We start from the raw sequence: 26122 nt of genomic DNA, 5'->3' as shown, positions 1-26122 counted from the left end.
AATGGGACTACCTCAAAATAAAAAGCTTCTGCACAGCAAAGGAAACAATCAATAAAATAAAAAGACAATCTGCCGAATGGGAGAAGATACTTGCAAATGACATATCTAATAAGGGGTTGGCATCCCAAATATATAAAGAACTTATACAACTCAACACCAAAAAACCTACAAATAATCCAATTAAAAATGGGCAGAAGAAAGAACAGACATTTCCCCAAAGAAGACAAACAGATGACCAATAAACACATGAAAAAATGTTCAACATCACTCATCATCAGGGAATTGCAAATCAAAACCACAATGAGATATCATCTCCCACCTGTCAGGATGGTTAGAATCAAAAACATAAGAAACAACAAGTGTTGGCAACGATGTGGAGAAAAAGGAACCCTTGTGCACTATTGGTGGGAATGCAAACTGGTGCAACCACTGTGGAAAACAGTATGGAGTCAAAAAATTAAAAATAGAATTACCACATCATCCAGTAATTCCACTACTGGCTATTTACCCAAAGAAGACAAAAACACCAATTCGAAGATATATACACCCCTATGTTTGTTGCAGAATTATTTACAATAGCCAAATTATGGAAACAACCCAAATATCCCTTGATAGATGAATGGATGAAGAACCCAAGTGTCCATCAATAGATGATGTAATGGGTAAATATACAGTGGAATATTACTCAGCCATAAAAAAGAATGAGCTCTTGCTAGCTGCAACAACATGGATCTAGAGGGTATAATGCTAAGTGAAATAAGTAGGTCAAAGACTAATACCATATGATTTCACTCATATATGCAATTTAAGAAACCAAAGAAATAAACAAAGAAAAAAGAGACAAAGCAAAAAACAGATTCTTAACTAAAGAGAACAAACTGATGATTACCAGAGGGGAGGTGGGTCGGGGGATGGGTGAAATAGGTGAAGGGGATTAAGCATACACTTACTGTGATGAGCACTGAGTAATGTACAGAATTGTTGAATCACTATATTGTACATCTGACACTAATACAACACTGTATGTTAATTATACTGGAATTAAAATTTTAATTTTTTAAAAAAATTTTTAAATAAAAAATAAAGGAGAAGTGGGAGGAAAAAAAAAAGCAATTTCTATGGTTATACCCCGTGAGTTCTGCTTTATATACACACATACATATTTGTCTATATATTAAAAATTGGAATCATAGTTTATATATACTTTTCTACATCTTGCTTTACAAAGTCAACAATGCCTCCTGGGTATCTCTCAAGTCAGCTGGAAGAGCACTAATTTATCCTCTTTAATGGCTACATGATATTTTACCGATGTCCTACAACCTTTCCAACAATTCCCTTATTGATAGGATTCACTTTGCTCCTTTTTGTTTTTGTTTTTTTTCTCCACTTAAAAAACATGTTGCAATAGACAGCCTTGTCCCTACATTATTAAGAATCCAATATTTTTACTTGTGTGGGACAGGATCCAGGAGTCAGAACACTGGGTCAGAAGGAACTATGTATTTTAAATTCTAATAGCTGTTGCCACACTGCTTTCCAAAAGTATGTTAATGATTTAAATTTTCACTAGAAATGTGTAACAGTCTACTTTTCCCTGCCTCCCTGCCATCAATGACTGTTATTTGGCATTACAGTTGTTGCCAAACTGCTAGGTATAAAATGACATGCTGTTACTTTATTTTAGATTTCTATGACTTCTGGTGAGTTTGAACAACTTTGCATATTTGTACCCCAAGTGGACTTGTTCTTCTATGAATTGCCTCTTCATAATCTTTGTCCATTTTTCTGTTATTTATTGCCAGATTGACATTTTAAAGTGTTCTTTCTATATTAGAAATAATAATACTTGGGGGTGCCTGGGTGGTTCAGTCGGTTAAGTGGCAGGTCCTTAATTTTGGCTCAGGTCATGATCTCAAGGTCCTGGGATGGAGCCCCACATCCAGTTCTGTGCTCTGTGGGGAGTCAGCTTGAGGATTCTCTCTCTCCCTCTCCCTCTGCATCCCCCTGCTTGTTCTCTCTCTCTCAAATAAATAAATAAATCTTAAAAAAAAAGAAATAGTAATACTTGGTCCTCTATATTTAAATGCTTTTACTCCAATGTGTTGTCTGCTTATTGATTTTCTTAATGGTTATCCTTTATTATTTAAATATATTTTTTATATACTCAAGTATGTCTATTCTTTATTTATCAATTCTGGGTTTCAGTTCTATGTTTATTGCAGCACAATTTACAATAGCCAAGATAAGGAAGAAACCCAAGTGTCCATTAATAATGAATGGATAAAAAAGATGTGAGATACACACACACACACACACACACAATGGGATATTACTCAGCCATAAAAAAGAATGAGGTCTTGCCATTTGCAACAACATAAGTGGACCTAGAGGTATTATGATAACTGAAGTAAGTCACACAGAGAAACACAAATAGCATATGATTTCACTTATATGTGGAATCTGAAAAACAAGACAAATGAACAAAGAATCAAAAAAAGCAGAAACAGACTCACAAATGCAGAGAAAAAACTGGTGGCTGCCCAAGGGGAGATAGTGAAGGGATAGGCAAAATGGGTGAAGGAAAGAGAGAGGTACAGGCTTCCATGTGGAATGTAAGTCATGGGGATGAAAGGTACACCATAGGGAATATAGTCAATGGCATTGTAATAGTATTGAATGGTGACAGATGGTATCTACACTTATGGTGAGCATAGCATAACGTATAGAATTTTTGAATCACTATGCTGTATATCTGAAACTAATGTAACATTGTGTGTCAACTATACTTTAATAAAAAGAAAATCAGAGAAATTTGAATGTGGATAGGTACTAGATGATACCAATGGATTATGGAAAATTTATAGGTTTGATAATGGCTTTATGGTTACATAAGAACAATGCCCATAATTATAGAGATGTATAACAAAATACATGTGCATAAAATGACAATGTCTGAGATTTGCTTTCACATATTACTATCTACCACCTCTGAAAACAAATATAAAGTATATTTGTGTTTTATAAAAGCAAAATTACCATATTGCATATATTATACTCCCAACTCTAACCAAGCAAGTCACAAATGAATTTAGTTGGTCAAGGGAGCATTTTATTAACCAAGAATATAGATTCATGGAAATCCATTACTGCTACCAGGAAAACAGGCAAAACTGTGCATGTCTCACTTGCTGAGTATAAAATAGCAGCCTCATCTTAGTGTAGGATAAAAATAACAATATATTAATAATAATAATAAAATTATCTCATGTAATCCTTATAAAGAATCTTTAAAAAGTCCTACTATGCTCATTTTATAGATGGAGAAACTGAGGCTCAAGTAGGTCAGACAGAATGTAGATTTAAACACAGGCCTATCCCACTCCATAGTCAGTGTTCTTAATACTCAATGACTGTTCTATTTATTCAGTAAATATATACTATGCCCTGTGTAAAAATTGACAGGATTTTTATATTTTGAGATCTGTAGATGCTTTCTTAGATCTAAACATTAAATGTTACTTGATGTTGATGATGCTAAAGATAAAGGAATGTGGGGTGCCTGCCTGGCTCAGTCAGGAGAGTGTGCAACTCTTGATCTCCGGGTTGTAAGTTTGAGCCCCATGTTGAGTGTAGAGATTACTTAAAACAAATTCTAAAAAAAAAAAAAAAAGAAATGGATCCTATTAAGTACTATATATATTTTGACTTATTTAATTGGAGAATTGAATAATAATGTACATTAACTTAATGAGAAGAATTATTAACTGTACTTTCCCAATTGGCCACACAGGTAGTTTCTATTTACTTCTTTGAGGCAAATATTTATTTCTGTTATTGAGTCTACCCAATTTAGGGCCATTAAATGTGTCATCATATTTTGAAATAGGGGTAACATAATATAAATGTCAAGTTTCTTGGATTTCTGACAAGCTCTATAAAACAAAACAGTAATGGGCATTAAAAAAACAACTCAGATTGTCAGACTTTAGGAACCTATGATTTATGTTTCAACTAAGGAAAAAAACACAGTTGAGACACTTGGACAGGAACTTATTTAATCTGTTTCTCTCAAGTCAGAGGTTGCAGTATGTATAGTTTTGAATGGCACATACATGATTTTTAAATCATACAGAGCATTAATCTTGTTTCTCTTTACTTTATTTCTGAAGCATGGGTGAAGCTAGTTTATGGGTTATTATGTGTTGGAGCAGAAAAATAGGACTGGAAAAAGAGACATTAGAAAGAAAACTTCAGACATACTAGTTCAAAATCATAGAAATAAAGTGCCTATATTTCACCAAAATGCCATAATCTGTGCAGTGCATTGTATTTGTGCTTAATTTTTCTACTTGACTTAAAATTGTTGTGGTATTTTTATTAAGGATCATATTTTTGTATGTAATCTTAAAAAACTGAGCTCATTGCAATAGAAACAAGAATGTTGGTGGCCAGGGGCTGGGAGCTGGGGGGGATGGGTAGATGTTGGTCAAAAAGTATCAATTTCCAATTATAAGATTAATAAGTTTTAGAAAGATATAGCATGTTAATATGTTAACCAAACTATAATATATACTTGAAAGTTTTTAAAAGAGCAGATCATGAATGTTGCCACCACACACACACACACACACACACAGGTAATTATGTGAGGGGATGTTAACTAACTTTATTGTGGTGATCATTTTGCAATATATATGGGTATCAAATCATCACATTGTACACCTTAAATGTACATATTTATATGTCAATAATAACAAAGGTGGAAAAAAAGGATATTTTTTGACTAACAACCGTTCCATATCTATATTGCTCTATAGTAGTTCTGTCTGACAAAAATATAATGTAAACCACATATATAATTTTAAATTTTCTAGTAACCACATTAAAAAAGTAAAAATAAATGGGTAAAATTAATTTTAATAGTATATTTTCTTTAACTCAATATTAAATGAATCTCATAATTTCAAAATGTAATCAATGTAAAAATTATCAATGAGATATTAAACTTTTCTTCATATTAAGTCTTTGAATCTAGGGTGTATTTTATACTTATAGCCTTTCAACTTGGACTAGCCGCTTTCCAAGTAGCCATATGTGGCTTGTAGCCATCATATTGGACAGAAGAATTTTTTAGTAAGCCTTACCTAAAACAGGACAACCTGAATTAATTTTCTTGGAAAAAATAGGACAAGTCTATGAAGTAAGAATTATTTTCTAGTTTTAAATACTGGGCTAATACTTCTGGAGTTCAAAATAGCACAGCTGTATTTGAGTCTCAATGCAGCTGCATCATATAAAATGAAGACATTTTAATCCAAATAGGGAACAGAGAAATTGATGAAGTAAGAAAATGCACAGCCCAAATGTGCTTGAATGAGTGGCTTCCTGCAGACCTTGAAAGAAATCTCAGCCCTGTAAATACCAGGATGAGTTTCTGGCATCTTCTGAGTGATTAATAATGTGTTGAATTTTTCCTTTTCCTAAAGGTAGCTCCTATTTTTAACATCTTCCAACAACAACAACCCCCCCCAAAAAACAACAACAACAACAACAACAAAAACCCCACACTATTATAACTGCTTCTGCAAGTCTACAATCTATGGCTTGGTGCTCTGGAAATTTTTAAGCCACTGAACAACTGGTAAACAGGGAGAAAGAAATATTGGCTGTGTGGCCAGACAAGAAGAAAGACACATATTTTTTGTTTTAGTTGAATATATCCTTTTTGGAGGACAGAAACCAGTATTGCCACTCAGTTGGAAGTTCAGCCATGTGCTGCGAGTTCCACCCTCGTCTTGAGTCACTGTCCCTCCTGGGGTCATGAGACTCCTTATCTCTGAGAGTGATCTGAAATACTCAAATGCTTCACATTCTCTTTGAGAAGAGACTCCTTTTCAAGCTCTACATTTTGCTCTAGCAGTTTCTTCTACAAATGTATTAATTCATTAATTTAGTAAGTATTTATTAAAAACCTATTGTTCTAGATACTAAAAATATAAGAGTGGAAAATGGGGGGAAAACAGAAAAAAAAATGCTCCTTCCTCACAGGGGACAAAAAAATAAGGAAATAAATAGTAGGTCAATAGTGACTAGTGCTGTACAAGAATATAAGGCAAGGAAGGGGGATGGGAAGCATCATGATTTGTCTATGAGTGTGCAGCAGAGGAGATGGGGTATAATTTTTGATAGGATGGTTAGGAAAGGCCTCATCAAGGCGACATTTGGGCAAAGACCTGAAGAAAGCAAGGAGGGAGAAACAACAAATGTAAATGTGCTGAGACAGCAACGATATTGATGTGCTGAGGAACAGCGCATGGGTACACTGGGACTCCAAAGTGTCTTTATACACCTTAATGACCTCTCTCTTTATCTTACCCACTCTCTATATAAAGGGACATTTTAGACTTATTAATGAAAATCACTATCTTGGATAGTCAAATTTACCAAACTGAGACCTAAATCAATGATGAAAGAGACAGGAAGATAGTATGAGGTTAGAGGGTTCCCTTATGGGCTTTGGCCATTTGTAAATTGAAGGATATTAACTAAAGCATCATTTCCAGTTGTTGCCATATTGTTTATTTTTTCTCTCCTCTCCCCCACCCTCCTACTTTCCCTTATCTAAACACACTGGAAGAGATGAGCTGGCTCATTGATCAAGCCCTCTAAGTGCTTCTCTCCTCTCCTAACTCTGCCATTTACCATACATGATCTCTTTGGGGGCTCTGCCTTTAATCATCCACTTTCTGTTAAGTGCTGCTGATGGCCTTTACACCATCAGCAGGATCTCTGTCAGTGAGGAAAAGAGGAAATTAAATCAATCAAATAATAGTCAAATCATCCTAACTGGAGGTAAACTGAAAATTGGCCAAGGAGAGTCAGAAACATGCAGGAAGAATTAGATTTAAGTTTAAATATGTGTCTATAAAAGAAAAATATGAATAGTTAATAACACTTGGCTAAGATTTAGCTAAGGCTAAAGGGGAAAGAATTAATTTAAAGAAGGCCAAGAAAAGTCAGACCTGGAGAGCATAGGTTCTCTTTCATAAATTAGTGAGTCACAATAATTTAGGCAATAAATGAATAATTGTGGGGTAAGAGTAACTAGGTGTTTTAAGGTTGCTGAAGATCTTAAATTGCACCAATTTAGCAGAGTAGGTTCAGGGTGTTTTAATATAACAATTAGCTAGTAAAGGAAGAAAGCTTAAGTATTCCTGTTCATGTGTGGGTCTCTACTATGTAAGATCTTCTCTAACATTTGCTGAACCAGGGTTGGAACCCAAGAATGCCTGGGGTGTGTGGGGGGGCTTTGGGTTGATTTTTAACTTTTTTTTAAAACAAAATCTTGTTTTAAAATGAAAACCAATCTTACAGAAATAAGAAACAGGGGATGTTAAAGCTGGAAAGGGCTCTAGTCGAAACTTTTCATTTTACAGATGAAAAGTCAGTTCTTCATCTGTAAAATGAAGGGGTTGGGAGAAATGAGATCAAATATCTTCCACTTCCAAGAACTCATAAAATCTAGAAAGGCTAAATGGTACCCAAAGTTGCACAGCTGGTGCCAGACTTGGAAGTAGATTTGGTTCCTAGGATTCTCTTTATGGCTGTGAGTCAATTTTAAAAAGTTTAGTCAACCCAATTGTTTGACACAATGCAGATGAATATCCATCTTACCAAGTTGGATTTATTTTTCTATTTCAATCACTTTTCCTGTGTCATGTAAACATAACCTCATAGATATCACCAGCCACAGAAGGAGCAAAGCTTTAACATGATACAACTGTGCTTGGAGCTGGCTGATTAACTCAATAGAATGCAACAAACTTGGCCTTTGGCATTGGGACCAGGAAACAATGGATGCAATGCTTTTCAACAAGCAGATTTGTGCAATTGTGACACGAAATGGGACCTGACCATTAAAAGCAAAATGTCCATATATGGACAGAAAAGAACAACCTTAAGTAACTTGAAATCACTGATGGGTTGAACATAGTTCATCTTGAGTTCATGCTTCCCATCACTACCAAGGAACTTCTACATTTCCCTGGGGCTATGAGAGTGTAGCATGAGATCTTCCAGCAATGACCTGGTGACTGGGTCATCTCTAACCCTGAAGATAGAGTAGTTTGTCCCTCTACACTATTCTGAGGCTCTGATCCTCTAGTCTATACCACAAATTCCTAATCTGAGACCTACTTTTATTTCATCTTCTTCCAGGAAATGAGTCAACATCATACATTAAAACATTTTTTCCTCCCCCATACCATAAACAAAATAAAACGTAAAAAACTTGGAAAAATATTTGTAACTTATATTGCAGACAAAAGGTTAATATCTCTAATACATTAAGGGCTTCTAAAGCTTGCAAAATAAAAATTAATAACCCTACTCGAGCAAAGCCATCTTATAAAGGGTTCATTTTCAGGAAAAAATGCATATGTCCCTTAAACATATGAAAGATTTAGCCTTACTCACAATAAGAGAAGTACTAAGTCAAACCAGAGGGAGACACAAATCCTCACCTACTATATAAGTAAAAATCCAAAACTGTGATAGAATTCTGCATTGGCAAAGCTGTGAAGAATAGGTACTGTCATATGTTGCTGGTGTGAAGGCAAAATGGCACAAACTTTATGGAGAAGAATTTGGCATCTAGGAAAATTACACCTAGGAAAAATCCATTTACCTTTTAACTTGTTTCTATAAATCTGGACCAAAGAAACATTGGCAAAATGTGGAAAGGTATTTATTTTAGTGTTATTAGTTACAACACCCATTCATAATTGCAAAGGATAAGAAAAAAACTAAATGTCTATCAACAGACAGCTGGTTGAATAAACCATGGAGTACTCCGCAGTTATAAAAAAGAATGAGAGAGATCTTTACATATAGCTATGGAGTACTCTCTAAAATACTGTTAAAGAAGAGTAAGGTGAAGAACCATGTGTATAATAACATATAGTAGAGTATGTGTATGTTTGTGTATTTACTTAGATTAAAAATAGAAGGGCAAATGAAAGACCAACCAAAATGGTTGGAACGTTAAGGTAGAGGGGACAGGAATAGAAGCCAGATGTCTCTTGTTTTGGTTCTATGGTTTTCACTTTGGAATTCTATAGCTCTTTAATTTTAACACAAAGTCAAAAACAAAATGAAACAAATGAACATTATTGTATATTCACAAGATAAAATCCATAGAGGAATGATTTCAAGAGCTCTTAAAACAGTAATTTTTAACTATTCATCCCTAGTCAGATATATCCAAAGGTTAAAAAGAACCACAATGAAATCTTAAGCAGTTTTCAATAATCATATTTTTAAATAATAATGTGCATATTATAATTTTGAAAATGTTTATTGTAAGGAAATAAGAAATTATATATGTAATAGGAAGAAGAAAAGTAGATAGAAGAAAAAATAAAAATTTAAGGCAGTTAAGTAAAATTTCTGTAATCCTAAATTTGAACTGAAAATACTAACATAAATTTATGATATTATTTCTCCTTCAAAACAAATAAAAATATCTAGAAACAATGACCAATCCAATAGCAATGAAAACCCCTAGTGCCCAAATTTTGGTCTCTAAATAAATTTCCCTCTTATAAATGGCTGGTTCCAAGTCAGGGTATAGGAAACACACAAAATAAGGTTGGAACATCTAGTCCTACCCAAAGACAAGAAACCTATGAAAGACCACTGGGGTCATGACAAAAGAATATAGGAGAAACTTGAAGGAGCTCTCAGTTGTCAAGTTGGAGTATTCTGAACATTAAAAAGAATAACGACAGCAGTAGACTGAAACATATCAACCATTTAAAATCCATGTATTGAAATAATACTTTAAAAAAGAAAAATCTCCTTGATCATATGTGGAGGATGCTAAGGAAACAACTCATTATTTTGAAAATTAGTAAATAAAGGGAAAGACTCAATCATTTATCCTGCTTTTTTGTTCAAATGATATCATGGGGTACTTAAGTAGTTGATCTGGAAAGCTACTTATTTATAGGAGAGTACCAGCTAATAAATACAAAAGGTAGGATAGAATTAGCATACCACTAGCTTGTAACCCCCTAATTAACACTGGACTAACTAAGCAGCAACCATCAATACATACTAAAATCATTAGCTAAAATGGGGAATTCTAAAAGGTAATGCTTCCCAAACGTTGATGTGCGTATGAATAAATTTAGGATATTGTTAAATTCTAGAATCCAATTCGGTAGATCTGGGGTTGAGCCTGAGATTCTGCATTTACAACAGACAAACACATGGTGCCAATACCACTGGTCAGAGGGCTATTCTAAGAAAGACAAAACAGCCCCTGACGTTTGGGGGCTGACCTAGTATTATCATCTGAGCCTTGGTGTTCTCCTGCTGCACACAGACAATTTCACAGAACAACATCCGACAAGGTCACTCTATGACCATGATGGATCAAGACAAATACAGGGGTGTCAGAGTGGCTCAGTCAGTTAAGTGTCTAGCTCTTGATTTTGGGTCAGGTCATGATCTCAGGGTTGTGGGATTGAGCCGCGAGTCGGGCTCACATGCTGGGTGTGGAGTCTGCTTAAGATTCTCTCTCTCTCTCTCTCCTTTTACCCCTCTCCCCTGAGTGCTCTCTTTTTCTCTCAAATAAATAAATAAATCTTTAAAAAAGACAAAAATAAGACTACTGCATAATCATGTCTTAACAGAAATAATGAACACTGTCTAAACTACAAAATTAACTAAACATCCCTCTATCCTGGCTATTGTAAGAGGCCACTACTTCTTTACCAATTTTAACTTTAGGTTCAATCCAGTCTTCCCTCATTCTACATGAGACTTACTAAAATGTGCAATTACTGCTGTTTCCTGACAGCCTCTTATCCAGAGCAAAGCTCCAATTCCTTAAACCCTCCCTAAAATCACCAAACATAAGCCCAAGCCTGTAATGAATCCTTTCTAACCCTTCTGAAAGCTTCCATGTTTCTTCTGGTGTGCATTTTCCCTCATTACAACACATAATAAACACATCTTGTTGGGCGCCTGGGTGGCTCAGTTGGTTAAGCGACTGCCTTCGGCTCAGGTCATGATCCTGGAGTCCCTGGATCGAGTCCCGCATCGGGCTCCCTGCTCGGCAGGGAGTCTGCTTCTCCCTCTGACCCTCCCCCCTCTCATGTGCTCTCTCTCATTCTCTCTCTCTCAAATAAATAAATAAAATCTTTAAAAAAAAAACAAAAAAACACATCTTGTTTAGCTACAGGTGTGTTCTGGTGGTTTTTGTTGGAGAAACTGTACAATAGTGTGATGAGTCAGGTTGACAGCTGAGTCACTAATCACTATGTGATGTTTTGCTATAGAAACCTATAAAGTAATCTTGCCCAAAAAGATGAACATAAATCTCATTAAACCTCTAGATTTAACCATCAGTTTTACAAGAAATATGTGGTATAAGGGAACATTTTAAGGAGCCATATTCAGTTCAACCACAAGACAAAGTGCCTATTTTTCCCCCAAACAAATAACTGACAAAAATAGAAGATGGAGGGGGAACATATAAATTAAAAGAGACTCACTAGTCATATTAATCAATTGTAATGTGCAGCCCTATTTGGCCCTAACCATTACACAAACTAATAATGATAATGATAAAAAGACATTTGAGGATATTTGAACAGAGACTAGCTCTTTGATAATATTAAAGAATAATTATAAATATTTTTAGGTTTCATAATAGCAATGCTCATTTTTCAAAGTATTTACAAATAAAATGATATAATGTCTGAGATTTACTCTAACATAATCCAGTCATGATAAAAGGGAGTATAGGGGGGTATAGACAAAAACATTGGCCGTATTGGTAATTGCTGAAGGGTATATGACAATTCTTTTTATTATTCTCCCTACCCTTAATGTGTTTGAAAAGCTCCATAGTAAATAATTTTTTTTTTAAGATTTAATTTATTTACTTGAGAGAGAGGGAGAGCGAGAGAGAGCACGAGCAGGGGCGAGGGGTAGAGGGAGAGAGAGAGAAGCAGACTTCCTGCTGAGCAGGGAGCCCAATGCAGGACTCAAACCCAGGATGCTGGGATCATAATCTGAGCCAAGGGCAGACACTTAACCAGCTGAGCCACTCAACGTGCCCATAAATAATCTTTTTGAAAATATTTTTTACCCTTTAATTCAGTAGATCATTTTTGAAAGAAGACAAGTTGGATAAAAAAAATAAGGTCTATAGCTCAAAATGTCTATACATTCTAGAGAAATAAGCTGTAATGAATTTTAAATTCTGAAATTCCCACTACTGAAATTGTTTTCAGATGCATTTTTTTGAAAGCTATTAGGATATTCAACTATTTCTTTTCTTTCTTTCTTTAATCACTAATACATGTATCAACTGCAAGTAAAGAGGAATAAGGAATTATTATAATGTAGACTCAGGTGATGGTCTTTAGAGAAACATTTAATTTAAATTTTTGATTCTTAAAAAGAAAAAAAAAACAACATACTATTTGAGCAATTACCTGGATCTGTAGCTGACATCAGTGAACCAAAAAACAAACAGTCAGTGAAATGGAAGTCTCCATTTTTCAACTGGCCAGCATATACCATAGCTTTCACAAAGCCATACATAATTAACCTGTTGAAGAGAAAAATAAGATCTTCAAATTCAAGTTGAATCCTGTGCAAACCCATGCTATCATAGCTAACATTCTAATGTGCTTCCTGAATATGCATTATGCACAAATTACCACCACTCTGCCAATTCATGGCCATGCTAGCTCTCAATACATTGTCTAAATCTCTCGACTATGAAAGACACTTTAACCAAATATCCCAATTCATTTACCTGGAAAAAGGTAACAATATTTTATAGCATATTTCAATGAAAATAAATACATCTCAAGGACATAAAAAATAATCTGTCAAATATGTCATAGTAAATTATGCCCACAAATACAGCAGCTGGGTTAACATCTGTAAATGGATTGCTTTTCAGTTTTCATTGTTTTGTGTGGTAGGGATGTCTGAAAAGTGTTCAAATTTCAAGTCTGTCACTGCAATGAGAAGGATTTTGGTCACACACAGCACACGCAGTCAACCAGTTACTTTACAATAGAGGAGTCTCTACTACTGCTAATGTCAAGACTTCCACACTGGGTACAGAATCACTGTTAGGTAAGAGCTCCTGTAACTTCAGTATGGTGTTGAAAATGAATCCTGAAAGGTTGACATTTTGATCTTCCAAGGATAGCTATTCTTTTCATGAGATTATAAAAGGTTTGTTTATAAGCTTACCAAACTCACACCATGGAACACAGCTTGTCTGTCCTGGTCATCATTTGCCACCCTATAGCTTTTAAATTGTATTTATTTATTTAACTGACTGATTTTTGCCAAAATCCTAGTAGAGGAAATACAGAGATTGGTGAACTGGACCATAGTAAAATCACTATAAGTGACTCTAAGAGTCTTTAGAAATTGTAGATCCTCAGGTCAATAGATGGATGTTTAAATATTCACATGCTTTGAAAGTTAATTTCTTGAAAAATGTTCTAAGGTTGTGATCATGATTAAAAAGGCTAGAAAACAGATATTAGAAATTATACCGTCAATGAAAATGCAGATATTTCAGATTCTGTTAAAAAAAAATTTCTCCATGAGAAAATATTTTGGACACATCTGCAGTTAAATCTAGGTTCTACCACTCACCAGCTATATGGTTTTAGGACGTTACTAAAACTTTCTGAGCCTCAGTATCCTTATTAATGAAATAGTGATAACAATAATAGTTAGTCCATAGAATTGTTTTAAGGATTACCTGAGACAATGTACATTTGGTTTCTGGCACACAGTACATTCTCAATGAGGTTATTATTACTGCTAATAATATTTATCAAAATAGGTAATATTTACTTACTATTCATATTTCTTCACATGCTCTAACTCATTTAATCCACACATTAATCCTATAAGGAAACTACTATTTGCATTTTACAGATGAGAAAACTGAACACAGTGTCATCAGGTAACTTGCTTAAGATGACACAGCTTTTAAGTTGCAAAATCCAGATTTGAACTGTGGAGAATTGGCTCCTGAGCCTGGGCTTTTAACCACTACATAATAGTGCCTAGATGAATAGTTCTATATTTTACATTATATATTATCCCATATAATATATTCACAGCTCTCCTATTAGGTGGTGGTTCTAGGTTGTACAAAGGTGCAACAATGGGGTATCCCTAAGAACTTGGAAATAATACTACCCTCTGAGTTATAATTATTAAGACATAATGGGTTTGAGCAGAGAGGGCCAACATCACTGTGAAGAATGTGGACTATAGTGGGGAGGTCGAATCTTAACTAGGCTGAAGGTATTAACATATCTGAGAAAGGGTATGTCATGGCACACAGCATGGTTGTTGGGAAAAGGCAAATCCAAGAGGCCTCAATCATGGCAGCTTACTCACACTCATGCTCGGAAGGGAATTCTGCCAGTTACCAGGTCATTCAGCCTCTTGACAGGTATACGGTAGCTTCATCCAGTTTATTTGTTCATTCAATAGACATTTATTATTTAACCCCTACTGTGTGTCAAGTTCTGTGCTAGGTGCTTAAGATACTGATGAGTGAACAAAACAAAGATCCCTGCCCTTATGAAGTACACATTTTACCTGATAGACAGCAATAAAAATTATCATAAATTTGAATTATGACTGTTAATTATATCATTCTCTGAATTAGAATTTGCAAGTGGGATCAACACTGGGATAGTCTGGACAGTTACAACATTCACAAGAATGCTTTTCAATAGTCATCCCTTCAGCCTCTTTGGGTATTAACCCAACTTCACCACAGTCCTTTCTCATTTGAGCTACAATTCAAATATTGAGCATCAACCAGCACTGGAATCAATATAAACTTTAGGACCTGTGACAATATTTCTGAATTTTATACCCATTAGTTAGTTTTACAGGCTGGGAATCTAGCATTAGAATTAAAATGACTTTTCCCATATTGCACAGAAGCCATTAGATTGGGTAAAATAAAAAATATATACATATATACTACCCAGGCTTGGGAATATTATATAGAAACTAGAAGTCTCATACACTATTGATGGAAATTAAAGTCTTAATTAAAGTGTCAATTTTTTAAATATTCTATAGCTTATTAAATGGTTGCCTACAAATTTACGCCAAAAATTAAATATGTACCAAAAGGTGTATATTCAAGTTATATCAGATTTCTGTTGTTTTTAAGAGTGAAAAATTCAAAGAAATCTAAATATCCAGTGAATAAATTATAAAACACATATATATGGGCTAATATGCAATGAATAATATTATATACAAGACTTTATATTAGACACAGAAAAGTAAATTGATAAAGCAAATTATAAAGTGGTAATAATTTCTAATTTTATAAAAATTTAACATACTTAGGCATACATATAAACAGGAAAAGATAAGAAATATATAGTCTAGAATGTTAATGGTGGTTAAATAATGGAATTAAATGGTGACTACTTTTCTTTTTGCATTTCTGCATTCTTCCAGTTCTTTTAAAAAATAGTAATAATAAAAAACAAATAACAACATACATTAGCAAGTGCTATTATGTAACACAATAGATATTTATTATGTCACTTAATCTTCAAAATTCTGAGTTAGGTGCTATAATTATTCCTTTTTACAAATGAGAAAATTAGGACTCAGCAACATTAAATAACTTGACTAAGTCACAGAAGTTAGCTCCTTAACCACCAACTCTGTAAAGCTTTTGAGTTGCTTTGAAATCAGCATAAACACACATATATGATATACACACGCACACACCTACACACACGATTTGTTTATTTATTTCAAATCAACTAGTGGACATGAAATAACTATAATTCTAATAGCTTACTTGAGATAATACCAAAAAAGGAGAAAAAAGAAGTCCAGTTCAGTTCAAGCTTAATACTAATAACAATGGTTATCATCACTGATAATTATAATGATCCAATAATTAGTGTTAACATACCATGTGCCATACCCCTTCTTTATAAATGGTAGCTATTTTAATTGTTGTTACATTATTAATAACAACTAGTTATAACTATATTAATTGGGAAGCTAAAAAAACGAAACCATTAGCAACCACCATATTCTCACAGAGTGGTACATTCTATCAGCACTTCACAGAAAGTATTTCTGTGATGGCTCAGGAAACGGGGGAGATGTGGTTGGATGGGGACAGGGAATCTGGTGAAGTCCAATACATGCAATGCTGTGAAGATGATGGACCTGAATAAGATGTCCTCCAGGGGTCAGTCTGTGGTTAGTGACAGCCTGGGTTACAGGGATGGGCAGAAGCAGAACTGCCTCATAAAAACCAGAACTGTTGATAACATTGATTTTGACAAATATCTACTTAGTGCTATTCTTTGGAAAGCAAAGTGCTTGAGCTATGGAGGATACAAAAGTAGAAACCCATAACCTGCTCTCAAAGAGCAGAGTATTACAGGATGGCAGTCATGTCACTGATGCTAAAAGAAAGCATTGGGTAAAAGAGAATTTGGGGAAATGCCCAACACGATACTCTACACACTCACTTTATTAAGTGTTTATGACATGTGAACTGATTTTAAATTTCATGAGCTTATTTTACACTATTAAATCTCCACACCTAAAGACTTATTGTGAAAAAAGTTCCATATAGTTAATAGTCTCCTGTGGTGTGCCTCCCTCTCTTTTTTTTTCTTCCTTCCTCTATGTTCATCTGTTTTGTTTCTTAAATTCCACATATGAGTGAAATCAAATGGTATTTGTCTTCCTCTGACTGACTTATTTCACTTAGCATAATACGCTCTAGCTTCATCCACATCATTGCAAATGGCAAGATATCATTCTTTTTAATGGCTGAGTAATATTCCTGTGTGTGTGTGTGCGTGTGTGTGTGTGCGCCACCTCTTCTTTATCCATTCATCAGTCAATGGACATTTGGGCTCTTTTGTAATTTGGCTATTGTTGATAATGTTGCTATAAACGTCGGGGGGCATGTGTCCCTTTGAATCATTATTTTTGTATCCTTTGGGTAAATACCTAGTAGTGTAATTGCTAGGTCATAGGGTAGTTCTATTTTTAACTTTTTGAGGAGCCTCCATACTGTTTTCCAGAGTGGTTTCACCAGTTTGCATTCCCACCAACAGTGTTAAGAGGGTTCCCCCTTCTCTGCATCCTTGCCAACATCTGTTGTTTCCCCTATTGTTAATTTTAGCCATTCTGACTTGTGTGAGGTGATAGCTCATCATAGTTTTGATTTATATTTCCCTGATGATGAGTGATGTTGAGCATCTTTTCATGTGTCTGTTAGTCATCTGGATGTCTTCTTTGGAAAAAGCTCTACTCATGTCTTCTGCCCACTTCTTAACTGGATTATTTGTTTTTTGGGTGTTGAGTTTGATAAGTTCTTTATAGATTTTTGGATACTAACCCTTTATCAGATATGCCACTTGCAAATATCTTCTCCCATTCCGTAGGTTGCCTTTTAGTTTTGTTGATTGTTTCTTTCATAGACAGCAGAAGCTTTTCATCTTGATGAAGTCTCAATAGTTCATTTTTGCTTTTTGTTTCCCCTTTCCCCCAGAGACAAGTCTAGTAAGGAATTACTACAGCTGATGTCAAAGAGGTTGCTGCTTGTGTTGTCCTCAAGGATTTTGATGATTTCCAATCTCACATTTAGGTTTTTCATCCATTTTAAATTTCTTTTGTGTATGATGTAAGAAAGTGGTCCAGTTTCATTCTTTTGCATGTTGCTGTCCAGTTTTCCCAACACCATTTTTTGAAGAGACTGTCTTTTTTTCCATTGGGTATTACTTTCTGCTTTGTGAAAGATAAGTTGACCATATAGTTGAGGGTTGCTGGAGGGGAGGTGGGCAAGGATGGGCTAAATGGGTGATGGGTATTAAGGAGGGAACTTGTGATGAGCACTGAGTATTATATGTAAGTGATGAATCACTAAATTCGACTCCCAAAACCTATGTTACACTATATGTTAACTAATAGAATTTAAATAAAAATGGAACAAAGAAAAAAGAAGATATAGAGAGGCAAACCTAGAAGCCAACTCTCAACTATAGAGAACAAACTGATGGTTAGCCGAGGAGAGGAGGGTGGGGTCATTCATGGGTTAAATAGGTGATGGGTATGAAAGAGGGTACCTGTGATAAGCATAGAATGTTGTATTACAGTGCTGAATCATCATATTGTACACCTGAAACTATTATTACACTGTATGTTAACTAACTAGAATTTCAAAAAACACAAAAAGGAAAAAAAAAGTTTCAGAAGGCTCAATTGCTTGGATGGTTTTTAAGTATGCCATCTTAATCTCTATCAGTATTTTAAAGAAAGAATATATCTTCTTTTTAAAAAAATAGTCTTGATCAAGCAATGAATAGATTTACTAGAAAGGCAGTTTTTTTGAATTGCTAGGGATAAGTCAGGGGAGTTGTCAGTTTGGAGATACAGTTGTGTGGACCAGTCTCTTTAACTGTTGGAAGAGCCACATCCCTGCCTGTGAAATCATGTGAAACAGGCCACTGTGTGAAGCTCACTCTGCAGTGGAAAAATCTAGAACCAACAAGCTCTGAAAGCAATATGAAGGTTATAATCTACATCTAGATTTCTGATTTCTATACCCAAACATTTTCCTTTAGATAAATATTTTTCCCTATTTATTTGTTCACATTTTATGGATAGTTTATATCTCACATTTTCTTTTCTTTTCTTTTTTTTTTTTTTCTGGAGCATGCATTCAAGAGCAATATCCCACTGGAAAATTCATAAATTCTTTTTTTTAATTTTGAGCTTTATTGAAATATAGTTGACATATAACAGTGTACAAGTTTAAGGTGTACAATGTCATGATTTAATACATGTATATATTGCAAAATTATTACCAAAAAAAGTTCGATAACATATTTATCATCTCACAGTTGTATTTTTCTGTGTGGTGAGAACTTTTAAGATCTACTCTCTCAGCAACTTTCAAATATTCAGTACATTATTATCAACTATAGTCATCATGCTATGCATTACATCCCTAGAACTTACTCATCTTATAACTGGAAGTTTGTACCTTTTGATCATCTTCATTCACATCTCCCATCTCCCTCCCTGCCCCTGGCAACACCATCATAGATGTTTCTATGAAAGAATTAATAATTTCTTAATGCTGGGCTGGATGGGGTTGGTAAGGCCTTCTAGCCAAATTCATTTATTCATTCACTCATGCATTCATTAATTTGCTCACTGACTCATTTATAAAACAAAAAATTACCAAAAGATATAATTCTTCCTCTGAGGGAGCTTATATTTTATTGGGGGAACCAGACATTTAATAGCTAATTTATAATTTATTATTTTATTACTATTGTGTCTAAGTCCAATGGAGAGAAATATAGACTGCACATGTGCACACTTCTCCAGTTGGAGAATATTAAAGGGCGGCTTTATTTTATGGAAAAGATCACAAGTTCAACTTTAGAAATGTTGAGATTGAGCAGCCAGTGAGACCGGTATACAGATTTGGATCTCAATGAGGGATTGGCTAAGGACACGGATTTGAGAGCAGACACTGCATGGTGTATGTTATTGCAGCCTTGGGTATGCATGAAAGTCTGAAGAGAACATAAAGTGGAAGAAGGCCCATGATGGAGACCTGGATCCAGCATTTGAAGATGAGGTAAAGATGGTGAAGCAGTGGAGGATACCAAGGATCAGTCAGAGACGTGAGTGGAAATCTAGTAGAATGTCATAGGAGTCAAGAGAAGCAAGTGTTTCAAGAAGAAGGGCACTGATAAATAGGGTTGAATGTTGCCAACAGGGCCATTTTACTTATTGCCATTAGGAGTGTGGGAGGAGAGAGGAGGTTGTGATGCAATACACTATTCTTTAGCCACGGCTGGGGTCTAAGGCTCTGGGACTGTGGGTCCCTTGGAACAAAATTAAGTGAGTACATTTCCCAAATACTCCACTGCCCATCTGCCTGCTAACTTGCCACCTTACTGGGCCTTCCCTGGAGGCCTCACTCACCTGTGCACTTTTGTGACAATTCCTGCTTCTGTAGCAACTTATGCAACTGCCTGCAGAGATACAATCCCCCTTTATGTAGAGAACTTCAATGTTCCTGGAGAAAATGTGATATAAATCCCAAGCATGAATATGGAATGGGTATAAATTGCAATGCTGACATGCACTAAGAAGTAGAGATCTACTAAAAGATGAACTAAACACAGGTAAGAACTTAACCAGGCATCCTCATTGTGTGTCTATTCATAACCACTACCTGGGAGCGTGCTGGCTCATTCAAGTGTGAAAGGGGATCACTTCTGAGAAGACTGAAAGGAACAATGATGGAAGTGCAGAACTTAGCCACACTCACTCAATGATAGCCTGCACCAACATCCTAGGATGTGTGGCCTCTAAAATTCTCTGAGTAACTTGAGTTCCTCACTTCTCTCCTACTCCCTCACCTCTACTCTATTCTCTACTTCTCTGCCTTCTCCTTTCAGAAAACCATGCTTAGTGCTCGCTGGATATAATCACTGCTCTCTTGCCTCCATCCCTCTATCAACTTGTATCCCCATTGTTCATCCTCTGATGTGGTTTACAAAGCTCTCTCCTTTATTTCATCGAGGTCTTAAATTCCAGCCATATATTCTTTGTTTGCCCATATTACCCAACTAATTTGAAGACAGTATATCTGGGCTGTTCTGTCTTTTGTCCTCTCTGCTCCCATCTCCATTCTATGCACACTTTAGCCAGGTTTGCTAGATCCTAAGAGTTACAAAGATGAATCAGATGTGGCTTCTGTCCTCTAGGAGCTCACAGCTTAGGAGAAAGGATAAGTCATGTGTATAAATGACTGTGCTACTGTTTGAAAAACTATAGTTTCATTAAAAAAGCTAAAAGCAAAGTGATATGGGTTTCAAAGGAGGAAGGAAGAACATGGTCTGGCGGAAGAAGGTATTAGAGATTAATCTTTCTTGAAAGGCAGAAGGGGTCAGACCTGAGTTGTGGTAGGAGGAGGAACAGGGGTAGTCACCACAAGAAAAGGTAACATGGGTCAACAAAACAAGTGGGTGGTAATACATCAGACATAGACAGTGAAAACTGGGTAACTCAATGTGATGAATTTTTCCACTAGTATTATTAGATAGTCTAGTTCAATGGTTCTCAAATTTTGCTGCTTATTAGAATCACACAGGGAGGTTTGAAAATCATGATGCCCAGGCTACATCCCAGACCAAGTATATCAGAGTCTCTATAGATGGAACCCATGCATCAGTATTTTTAAAAGTTCTTCCACTGTTCTGGTATGTAGCCAGAATCTAGAACAAGTGTTCTAAATCACATCTTGTCCCTAATGTCCAGACCAATCACCTGGGGACCAGCAGATCTGGAGTAAGGCCTGAGATTCTGCATTTTTAATGAGCTCCCAGGTGGTGCCATTGCTGCTGGTCCCAGTCCACACTTTGAGTAGGAGACTCTAAATGAGGTCCCCATCAACTAAGTAAAATGGCTCAGCCATTGGTGCGCATCCTGGTTCTGATGGTAAACTCCTTAATATGGCAGCACTTTGAATTCATAAATGGAGCTTTCTGAGATGCAGTTAGGTTACAGGTCCACATATAGAAAGCACCTAATACCTATTGCTTAGTGACCTGGGTTCCCTGCTATTTATGGATGAAAGATGAAGACTAATGGATAGCATGTGAGGATTCAAGGTGCTATTACTTCTCGGCTCCAATTTGGAACTCCTTATAGAAGAAAATGAAAATGGGGTGGGGGCCAGGGAGTGAAACAATGTCTTATCCACTACAATATAAAATTTAACAGACCTTTATTATGCCTGTGATCTGCAGCTCCACAGAGACTTTTTTCCTAGGTACAGAGACCACCCCCCTTTCCCTGCCAGAGGGAAAGAGCTGGATGATTGTTTTGGTCTCATCTGAGGCTGGTAACTGCAAAGTCCTTCTTACCAAGATTTCAAAAGTGGTGAGAGAATCCTCAAGCTTTTCTTTTTAAATATTTTTAAAAATCTTAGCAGAAACTGCAAGTTTGTTACAAGCCGTTGAGTGCTGCTTAAATAAAACAACAGGTTTCTTTGCTTTGGGATGAACTATAACAACAAAGAAGTTTTGATGGCAGTACCAATGTGTATATGTATATGTGTGTGTGTACATATATATACACATACATACATATAACTTTTTTTAATAACAAGAAGCTTGTACAAAATATCTCAAAGTATGAAATTCATCTATGCTAAAGCAGCAAGAATGGTGCTTGCTGCCCTTTACATGGGGGCCCTTGGCCACTACTTTTCACTTTAAAGACACATGTATGACTGTTACCTCATTTGCTTTCACTCTTCCTGGAAGGTGGTTAAAATCAAGGTCCATTATTCTTTCACAAATGAAGAACTACCGCAAGATGCTTTGAGGCCTACCTAACACCTTATAGCCTTTATTCTGCCTTTTTTCCTCAAGTGTGAAACTGAAACACTGGTTGGAATAAGTTGTTTAGATCAGGGGAAAAAAATTTAAAAGATATTTAACCCATACCTATTTAAAAAGATAGAAACCATGACCCATCTAGGTTAATGACTTGGTCAAAATTATACTGAGCCTGGCTGGTAGCAAGCCAGGACTGGAATGCCAGTTTTCTCCTAAAGAGATCTGGCAGAATTGGCAGTTTTCTCAGATTCTCTGCTCCCTGGAATTTTAGCAAAGGGAATAAAACCTGTGACTTGAATATAACTTGATAATTCATTCCCAGAAAATTCCCCATCTTTTTTCATATTCCCTAAATTTGTTTATATTCTTCAGTTCTACCATTTGCAATCCTAAAGCCAACTGCTTGTTGAAATAAAATGTAAATAACAAGAAAATGCAACTCTCCGGATTTTCCCTAATCACATCAATTTTTCAGCAAGTAGGGAGCTCATAAATAATGTAGATGTTTAAAACATATATCACTCAAATTAAGACATTATACTATCTACTGTTTGATTGATGGTCTTAAGATATATTATCATTATTGGTGACAAGATAGAATGAACAACTTATCTCATGAGTGATGAAAATCAAATACTAATTCTTTGGCCCAATTCTTCTTTTTCAACCATGTCAATGTATTTTCAAAAACTTTTTGATCTAGAATGGATAGTTTCAAATGCTTAGGATGCATGTAATACAAATTATTACTTGAAATTCCTTTGTAGTTGTAAAGTGAACTTCTTTTGTAACATTTCAAATCACTTTTCAGAGCAGATAGACTGTTCTTATGGACTTCTCTTCTAATAATGAGTTTACCCACTAGTCATATATAGAAGAAATCAACAAAATGCTTTAGAGAACAACAAGAAAATAATAAAATATTTACTACCATGAAGTAGTTATTCCTTTATAGATCCTGAGCTTTGAAATCACTACTCCTACAACACCACCCCAGCAACACAAACATCTACTAAAGAAGGTTATTTCGTTTCTTAAATATTATTACTCCTAAGTGTCCCTGACATATTAACTGAACAGACTCTAGGGCTAGATGTACATGGAGCCAGCCTTACCAATCTATGGAAACATTTCTGACAATCACCCACTCATCTGGTCTACAACACCAGACAATTAATATAACTTATTCTTTACCTATGCCCTTACTTTCTATCTACTAACTCCCATGCTCTTGACATATGGACTGGGGTTTTATACTACTGGGCATTGAACTGAAATGTGGACAGTTCTTCATGTCCCCATGTGATTTGAGTTGAATGGACTTTGAATTTAGCTGTAAGACAGAAACTGGTGGAGTGAACCATCAGTAGATGAGGGCCAGGTGAATTGGCCAATAGTTAATAATTTCATTCCTTAACAACTCTTCCTCTGGAGAACGAAGCACATGCTATTATCAAGTGCAGTTTTATCTTTAAGGACACAACACAGAAGGAATAAGTGCCTTCTTTTAAAAAGGAGGTTCAGAGGAAGAAGAAGGAATCAAAGTTGTTTAGTCAGCCACATAATATATTTTTAATTGAGTGCCTACTATATGCCCAGCTCCTGGTAGAGTTCTGGGCATGAATTGGGGAAAAAAAAGGTAACAGGTAGTCTGCTTAGATATGTAGAGAAAAAACAGACAGTTAAAATCTAGCATGGCAAGTGCCTCTGCCAATTTCTAGCTCTTTGACCACAGGCAAGTTACCTATCTCATCACTTCCTCAGTTTCCTTGCCCATAAAGTGAGTATAATAATAGTCATCCTTTTGTGTTATTACCAGAGGATCACTGTTGAATGACCCAAGCAATTCCTTAGTTCTTCCAGCTATCACTTTTGTTGGGAAACACAAAAGGCCATTTAGCATTAACATCTCTGTCAGAGAACCAGTGAATTGAGAAAGGCTCAGATTCAGAGCTTTCAAGAGAAGCCTTTAATAAGTTATTTTCAATGTAGAAACATGTGTTCATCTAATTTCACTATAGAAAGTTGATGTGACATCATTAGAAAGATTCTTCATACTTGATCTAGTGTGGTTGGCATGGCACACATCAAAGAGTCCACCTTTGTGGCAACTATAGTTAATGATACTGTATAGCATATTTGAAAGTTGCTAAGAGAGTAGATCTGGATCAATGGAAGTATAAACTTTTTGAAAGATTTATTTATTTGTTTATTTGAGAGAGAAAGAGAGTCAGAGAGAGTAGGTGTGTGCATGAGTGGGAGGAGGGACAGAGGGAGAGGGAAAGAAAAAATCCTTGAGCAGACACTCCACTGAGCACAGAGCCCATAGATCCCATGATCCTGAGATCATAAACTGAGCCGAAATCCACAGTCTAAGAGTCAGACACCCAACTGACTGAGCCACCCAACTGCCCCCAATGGAAGTATATTTGTGCAGACCTTGAGACATACTAATTCCACTATATTCAACATTGGACTGATCTCAGCTAAAATAGTTTCTTATTCAAAACAACCATTTGGAAAATGCCTCCTTTGGAAAATGAAACAAAGGGATTAGAAACATGTTAGATGGGCAAGAGGTGTAGAGCTGGGTTTGGTATCTGACAGAAAGCCAACAAGCAATATGACACCCAGAGTTTAGAACTGGAAAATAGTCATAAGGAAGAGAGAAAGAGGATTTAATGTGTGTTTCTCCAGAAAGTCAGGGGGGGAAAGGGGATGGTGGACATTACAAAGAGTCAGATCAGCCTATTGAAAAACTGTCCAAAAAATGAGTTGGAAATGCACTATTGGAGGTTGTTCATTTCTTTCCCTGGAGGAATTTAAGCATCCCCTTAAGTGTTCTATAAAAAGGATGCTGGTTTATTCTATTAAAAAGATACAGGTACACTGAGAGAGTGAATTGGGGAGAATGAAGCTAAATGATTTTAAGGTGATTTCAAACTCTAAAACTTTATGATGTTATAAAAATCTGAAGGAAAAAAATAAAAGCAAATACCAAGAGAGAAGATGAGAAACTTTGTAATTGACAATATTTTCTAGAATTTAATCAGTTATCAAAGTAAAAATAAAGACAAGTTTGACAGGGCCTAAAATCTGACACCAGGAACTGACTGTATTAACCAGCACTCCTTTCCTAACTTGATAGTAGATTTTTCACAAATGCTTGGTTTGGGATTAGAGTGAGAACAGATGAAGTTATCCCTGTGTCAAATACCTTAACCTTCTCAGAAGATAGGAGGAGGCATTCACAAAACTCATTTAACTCCTCAAGAGTGGAGAAAAACTCATTTTGCCTTCCCAGATAACACTAAACATGATGTCTAGCAGCTTCTCTACCATATCTAATACTATTATTCCTATTCTTCTAGGAGACCCATAGGCACCTCAAACGCACTAATTCTGAGCCTGAATATAGGATCTTATCCAGAACCCAGATGTTACTCCAGTGTATCTTCTCTTAGCTAAGGCACCAACTCCCACCCAGAAAACTCTAAGTCATTTTGGACACATCTCTACTCGGATGTGCTCCTTTCCATATGCAAACCATCAATAAACTGCCATTTTACCTCTTGAATTGGTTTCAAATACATCCACTATCTGGTCCAGGCTAACACTACATC

At 35.7% G+C, this 26122-nt stretch overlaps 1 protein-coding gene across 1 annotated transcript in view; it reads right to left on the bottom strand.

The window, feature by feature from the left end:
- SLC9A9 (solute carrier family 9 member A9) overlaps positions 1-26122 on the bottom strand; it is a 559615-nt gene that overhangs the window by 408998 nt on the left and 124495 nt on the right. Inside the window, exon 5 of the mRNA XM_064586786.1 lies at positions 12513-12628. Coding sequence (XP_064442856.1) covers positions 12513-12628 — 116 coding nt within the window. The remainder of the gene's footprint in view (positions 1-12512; positions 12629-26122) is intronic.

Source organism: Mirounga angustirostris, unplaced genomic scaffold (assembly GCF_029215605.1).
Source record: "Mirounga angustirostris isolate CCGP_5_RB_7025 unplaced genomic scaffold, mMirAng1.0.hap1 SCAF_1, whole genome shotgun sequence".
Classification (NCBI taxonomy): Eukaryota; Metazoa; Chordata; class Mammalia; order Carnivora; family Phocidae; genus Mirounga; species Mirounga angustirostris.
The sequence above is the reverse complement of the archived record's forward strand: the minus strand, read 5'-3'. Positions and strand labels throughout refer to the sequence as shown.